The 7,500-nt window shown below is 35.0% G+C and overlaps 1 protein-coding gene across 7 annotated transcripts in view; it reads right to left on the reverse strand.

Moving 5' to 3' along the window:
• Positions 1–6,790: 6,790 nt before the first annotated feature.
• The window catches only part of LOC144970166 (alkaline phosphatase-like), a 37,915-nt gene continuing 37,205 nt past the window's right edge, over positions 6,791–7,500 (reverse strand). For 6 of the 7 annotated variants that reach the window (XM_078909519.1, XM_078909515.1, XM_078909517.1 and 3 more), the window contains exon 13: positions 7,383–7,500. This exon is cut by the window's right edge and continues 679 nt beyond it. Coding sequence is in view for 1 of the 7 variants with exons in the window: in XM_078909514.1 (XP_078765640.1) it covers positions 6,925–7,008 (84 nt within the window). In the remaining 6 variants the exon portion in view is untranslated. Of the gene's footprint in view, positions 7,009–7,382 lie in introns of those variants that run through there. The other variant, XM_078909514.1, reaches the window with a different exon arrangement.

Below are 7,500 nucleotides of genomic sequence, written 5' to 3' on the forward strand. Positions count from 1 at the left end.
ATGATGACGAGATGATGATGGTGATGATAATGATGATGATGATGATCATCATCATCTCATTCCGCCTCTTCGTCATAGTTATTTGATATGAGCGTTGTGGCTTTTAATTGGGTATATGGAAACTGCTCGCCTGTTCTACATATCCGCTCAATCACATCAACACACACAACCAAAGGAAACCTAAAACGTTCATTATCTGTAAGCACTCTAGTGAAAACCAGTCACGCGCCTGGTGGTCTATAGATAGAACGAAGTTGACGTCACTCAGGTCCTTGTTATTGTTTTTTTTTTTTTTTTTTTTTTGCCAGCCATGTTTATGAGAAATTCTAACTAAACTGTATTAACCAGACATTCATGGTCACACATAGTTTTGTGTGTTGGTCCCTTATATTTTCGGATGGCAATTTTGTGAGTTTCTTAGCCAATCGCACAGCATCTTTAATAATAACAAAGAGCTGACTGATGCCAACTTTATTTATCTATGCAATGAATTATATTCATGTCACTAGATCGTAGCCATCTATAATTTATAACCTGATACTAAGACCCATATTTTGACGTCATCATTAGGTTTGTGGACGGCCGTGTGAGTTGTCTTTAGTAGTGGTCAAGGAAACAAGTGATCCCATTGTTTGAACGGTTAAATGCAACTCATGATTTGTTTTCTTTTGTGGCCAAAGACTTGTCTTTTGACGTCATTTGTTGGTCAGTGTCAGGTCATGACTTCACGAAGGCCACGCTTTGATCCTTGATAAAGTTTACAGACCGCCACTGAGCGATTAGCGCTCAATAAATAGATAGTATGCGCTTGGCTAAGAAGCTCACCACATCGCCATCCGGAAGAATAACGGACCGACACACAAAACTATGTATAACCTTGCACGTTTATAGTCTAGTTAATGCAGTTTAGTGAGAATTACGTATATACATGGATGGCAAAAAAACAATAACAAAGACCTGAGTGACGTCAACTTCATTCTATCTTTAGGGACAAAAAGTACAACGTCACACCTGCCCAGCAACGGCCCTTCATGTTCCACATTAGACAGAAACAACCAAGCTGTTGTCTTTACAATGGAAACATTGATTTGCCTTTAAATAAATAAAATTTGATCGAATTTTTCTTTACAAAACATTTGAATGATTTGCACCTGCTTTTCGACATCGCTCGGAGAGGGAGTCCAGTTCGTTTGAACAATTTCGATATGAGAACCATTTTTGTTGCTAGGTTGTTAAGAGGAAATGACATCACAATGTTTATAGATACGCTTTTGGAAGTTAGGAAAAAACCCAACAAAAACAAACAAAAAAGAAACACACTTGGGAATTTGCATTTATAACGTAATACACGGAAAGCTCTTGATCTTTGGAATTTAACAAAAAAAAAATAAATAAATAAAAACAAAATAACACAAAAACTATTGGAATTTTGAAAAAAAAAGAAAAGCAATTATTATTAATCACTTCAGCTAAATATCTGCTGACCGTTATGTTTAGACGACAGTTTTTAAAAAAATTGTTGTTTTTTTAAAAATATGGATCTCTTGGTTACTAATAAAAGAGGACATTTTAAAGAATTGCTTATGATTTTATGATTATGTCTAACACTATACCATTAACAAATTTTCATGTTTTCATTATTAACAAATCACTGGTTACAGTGGGGTTTTTTAGGTTTAAGTTATACCAAAAAGCGAGTATAATTTTCAGCTTAAATTACCAACAAGCAATTATACATCATTTTATAAAAATGAAGGCAATGAATGAATGACTGAATGAATTAGTATCAAAACGGCTGACTAATAGTGTAGCTGGTATTGTCGTTCATGAGGGTGTGCGCAGATTGCGTAATGTGTTACTGCGTTTTTTACGTATGACGAAACATTATGACATGATGTAATTTGATAATATTATATAATTCTGTGTGTGAGAATGTGTGTCTGTGTGTGTGTGTGTGTGTGTGTCTGTTGTGTGTGTGTTTTTGTGAGTCAAGCTTTAAACTGTAATAACTCGAAAATGGCAATATATTTAATATTTTTATGAGGTTGACAAGATATGAGAGGGATGATCAAGCTGACAATGACAAAAAAAACAAAAACAAAACCAAAACCAAAAAAAAAAAAATAAATAAATAAAACGAAACAAAAGAATAGATACCAAAATAAAATGTAAAAAAAACAAACCAAATAATAAAACAAAGAAACCCTTAAAAATTCTAGTTTTTGTTTAAGTCTTGAATTAGTTATTGTCTACTTCATAGTGTGTTTATAGGCATATTCTATTTTAGTTTTGGAATATTTTCGTTGAAAGAAGTTTTCGTAAATCATAGTTACTAGTTGTGAACGTTGGGGGCTGCCTGAAGCCTGGGATCGTGAAAATATTAACGAAAGAGTGAAAATGCAGAGGCTTCGGATGAGAACAATGGAAGTTTCGGGTACAAACCCTTCGTCATCACAACAATAAACAAATTAACGTGGAAAACAAATAAAATATATTGCGATATAACTTTGTATCGTCTATATTGAAGGTGGTTGAAGTATGAATGAAACTCTTAGCGTGGCGTGGGTAGTGGGTAGGGAGTCCCAGGGGTGTGATCGGGATGATAAGAGATGTCAGTGTGTGAAGGAACAGGAACTTACTAGAAAATAATGGAAGTAAAAGACATAATAGAATTGTAACATTGGAAGAAGTAGTAGTAGTAGTAGTAGTAGTAGTAGTAGTAGTAGTAGTAGTAGTAGTAGTAGTAGTAGTAGTAATAGTAGTAGTAGTAGTAGTAGTAGGAGTAGTAGTAGTAGTAGTAGTAGTAGTAGTAGTAGTAGTAGTAATTGTAGTAGCAGAAAACTAATAGTAGTAGTATTAGTAGTAGTAGTAGTAGTAGTAGTAGTAGTAGTAGTAGTAGTAGTAGTAGTAGTAGTAGTAGTAGTTATAGTAGTAGTAGTGGTAGAAGTATCAGTAGAAGTAGTAGTTGTGGTTATAGTAATATTAGGCTCTTAAGCTTAAATGTTATTATAATGGTCACTTTCTTTTTGAGGAGCTTTGCTCTAATGCCAGAGCTATCGCGACTGCTTATTATATTATTACATTGACTTTTATTTTGTCGTCCTTTAGATCAATAAGGCCCTTGAAAACAGAGTAAATCCCGGTTTGTATGGCGTTAAATGATCAATAGCCATTGTTTGCTAAACCTTTTCGATTGGGCGCTAGTCTATCGCAAAATCCTTTCCGCCAGATCTAACAGATCCAGCTACCCAAGTACTGTTGGAGGTTGGCGTCAGTATAAAAAGAAAATATAAATCCCCCCCCCCCCCCACCCCACCTCCCCGGATGGAAGTTGTTCCCTTGCGTATAAAGCGAGTACTCTACATACTGAACTATCAAGTCTCCTGGTGTATAATTACTGCAATAATTTAGGACAGGCTGTGTCAGTCGGGGTTAATCTCGTCATCTCATCAAAATGATAATAACAGGAATTAATGTCCTGGTTAGCCCATTTAATACTTTCCATTTGTCATTGGGTGGGCATGGCTCATTTGCGTCATATTCAGAAGTGGAGCGAACAAATATTCATAGAGCAGCTTCGAAAAAGACCAAAATACCAAACACAAAATGTTTCGGGTTCAAAAACGTTTCTTAAGCCAATAACAAAAAATCAATATGGCCATTAATGATAAATAAATAAGTAATTGTAGTAGCAGAAAACTAATTGTAGTAGTAGTAGTTGTAGTGGTAGTAGTAGTAGTAGTAGTAGTAGTAGTAGTAGTAGTAGTAGTAGTAGTAGTAGTAGTAGTAGTAGTAGTAGTAGTAATAAATAATAAATTCCCTTCATTCATTCCATAGGGGAAATTTGTCTCTAGGGAAGACTGGAATAACCCAGGCGTCAGCCGCAATGCAGCGCCGCAAATTGAGCTAGGGCGAGGTGACTTCCTCAAGGTCACACAGCGCAGCGGCGGGTGATCGGGTACGAAGCAAAGACCCTACCGCTGTGTCACGCTACCCAGGTTAGATACATCACTTTCCATAGTAGAAAAGTATGTGGCACTTCTTGTTGGTGTTGAGCCCGAAACGTTCCGTGTTTAGTATTTTGTTCTTTTTCGAAACTGTTGCATTAATTTTTGTTTATTACTATTATTTGTTTATTTTGTTAAAACAAACCTCAGCTTCTAGCACTTCCATCATATCAGACCATATCTATTTTTTTTTTCTTCAGTGATTATAATATTATGCATTAACCTTTTTTATGTTGGTTTATGAAATATCCGACATATCCAGGTCACAATTTCAATGGCTACTATAACTTATATTAAGTCTATCATTTTTTAATTTTGAGATATAAAGTTATTCTAGACGTCTATATGATAAATTAAGAGTAGTTTTATTGCAAATTTGTCATATTATTATAGAAATGTAGATGCATTGGCCTATATATTTCACCTTTTATTGCCAATTTTTTATAATTGTTTTTTTTTTGGGGGGGGGGGGGGGGATAGCTCAAATGGCAGAGCACTCACTGAACACAAAGGGACCGAGATCGATCCCTGATAATGTTGACATTTTTTACCAACTCCTTGTCCACCTGACAGTGCTTGGCAACCATGGTCTGTTAAATCTGGCAGAAAGTACTTTGCGATAAACTAGAGTCCTATCCCGAGGATGGCAAGCAATTTCTTTTCTCTGATCCACGCTATGGAAACCGGAATATACTCCCGCTCCATGTGCCTAAAGACTAAAATACTTGTTTTTCTGTTTCATGTACTTTGTTGAGAAGATTTTCTTTTTTTAATGTCTAGATCTATTTTTTTAAAAAGTGTTTTGTTTAATTTGTTGTTTTTTCTTTTTTTTTGGGGGGGGGGGGGGGGGGGGGGGTTGGGTTATAATTGCATTTTTCCCCGCATATACAGAATATACAAAAAGGCTTTCACAAGACTGCCGTACTCTGATTTTTAAAAGTTATCATTCTTTTTGGCCAAAAAACTCGTCCTTCAAATATCGATCGATTGATATGACCCTCATCTTGCCAAAATCACTTATACCTGGTCCCAGGTTTGAGAGTTTTTGTGGGTTTTTTTTGTAAAGATGAGGGTCGTTTTTAATATTTGAAGGACAACTTAAAAAAAAAATTCTAAACAAATGAGTACTTTTCAGAGCACGATAGAACTACGTCATTATTCTATTTATAGCACAAGCGATCAGTGTCGCGTTACGTTCCATGAAATATAAATCCTGTCACAATATTGTAGCTTGATCTCATCTACTTGAGCAATATCCACTAAATGGTCTCAGAGTGCATTGCAAAAGGGATCCAAGCTAATATATAGGATGAGACATAACGCTTGTGAGATGCTATTACAAATCTTTCGACAGGATCAACGCTGTTACCAGCGAGGTACTCATCTTACACCATAGCGTGGTGAACGAATGTGAGTAGAGAGTCTTTTCCAAGAACTCAACTTTGTGACGCTCATAGGGTCCCTTCTCTTTAGACCACAGCCGCAAGAATGACTTCTTTGAAAAGAGTTGAGTTGTTTTTTTTTTATTTTCTCAATAATAATGTGAAATGTAAGCTTCAATTTAATATACGAAAACAGATAAGACAGGATGAATGAAACACTACAGACGAATGAGATAATGTGGTAGTGGCGTTGTTAAGATGAATAAACAAAAATATTGATTGTATATTGAATTGAAGCTTATATTCAATTTCACATTGTCATTTATTTCTTCGAGCTTCGAGCAGCAACATTTTCATTTTTTATTATCTCAAACTTCAAAAGACTGAAGTTCTTCATTTCTGATCAATTTTACTTCGAAATAAATTTTCTTCTTTTGGGTCATTCTGACATGGTACCAGATTAACAGGATGGGAAACATTTATGGTATAAAAACTCAGGGGCGACAAACACCTTTGAACAGATCTTTACGCAAGAACAACCACCCAGTTGAATAAATAGCCTACAGGTAAATATATGGATTAATGCCCTTTTTTGACGGGTTCTACAATTCAAAGCATTTTTGGTGACTGTTATAGTTTTATTTTGTTTGTTTTTCCCATCGCATGTCTGTTTCTAAAGTTGCTGTGGCTGGCACTCAGAAAAATATGTGACCCATTACCTCAAAACTGTTTTATATCGTGGCAAAGCAGATGCCATAAAATAGGAGTCTGTAGTCGAAATTAGAAGAGGTTAAGGAATGTGAAATTTCACTTTTTGTATCTCGAGTTTCATATTTTGGAGTATAAATTAAGTTTTGAGTGTCCAACACGCCCCGACATAAAATACTGTCATTTCAGATTTTTCAAAATGTCCATGAAACACTGTGGACTAGCTTATCCTCTTTTAATTTCCTTGGAAAGTTTTTTTTTTTGGATCTAAAACAAAAGGACACAAATCATCAACATGACAATGTAGATTCTGCCTGAAAGAGAAATACATAAACATCAAACATCTTGAGCCACTCAACACTAAAAACGAAATATAAAACAATCTGTCCGCATAGGCTGAAACTTTGAAAATGTCGGAATCAGTTCAATAGAAAACTACAACGATATTTTACTCCATGTTCCACAAAGTCCTCATGATGCAATACAGACCTGAAACATCAATGTAGGCTACAGTGATATAGTGGAGAGAGATCTATTTGAGGCTGAGCCTAAATTAATGTTGCTTTCGCTACATTCGCCACAATAATACTCCGATACTAAGTCTTTTCGAAAAACCAAGGACCAACATCGTTTTCATAGATTTCTCTGAGTTAAATAATAAATAATAAATCAATAAATCAATAAATTAATAAATAAAAGACAACATTCCCTTTATTCACCCTTTGGGTTAATTTATCTTTCGGGTCTAATATAAGGTGAGACTTGAATAACTCAGGCGTAGCCGCAGTTCAGCGCCACGCAAATTGAGCTAAGTCGAGGTGAATTGCTCAAGGACACACAGAGCAGCGGGTAATCGGACTTGATACCTTTCGGGTGCGAAGCAAAGGCCGCACCGCTGAGCCAGGCTGCCCCTTTAATAAATAGATAAATAAAAAACAAGCATACCAAAAGCTGACTATCTGCCATCAAAATTATTGTAGTTATAGCATTTCAAAGTGTCTAAAAACTATGGACAAATTCAATAATTTGTTCACACTTTTAAACACCTATTTGGTATTAATTTTACTATTCTATTAATGCTAGAACGTCGTTTTTGGTTTGTTTTTTAGCATTCAACCCAAAAGAAACGATTCTCACTAAATTTTAAAAGTGATTTAGTTTTTGAGGGTATTTTTTGTGGCGAATGTTACGAAAACGACCATTTTGGCACATCCTTGTATATTATAGAGATAATTTAGATTGAAGAAAATATCTTTTATCGAGTCACATGAGAACGATGTTTTAAAAATTTTATTGAGGTATTTCAAGCAAAAAACAATATAAAATTACTTGACAGTTGGTAAATTACACAATGAACCTGTTACCATATATAGTTGAATAATGAATGAATATGATAACAAAAA

The sequence above is a fragment of the Berghia stephanieae genome, chromosome 4, assembly GCF_034508935.2.
Source record: "Berghia stephanieae isolate SIO BIC M18660-M18661 chromosome 4, UCSD_Bste_1.3, whole genome shotgun sequence".
Classification (NCBI taxonomy): Eukaryota; Metazoa; Mollusca; class Gastropoda; order Nudibranchia; family Aeolidiidae; genus Berghia; species Berghia stephanieae.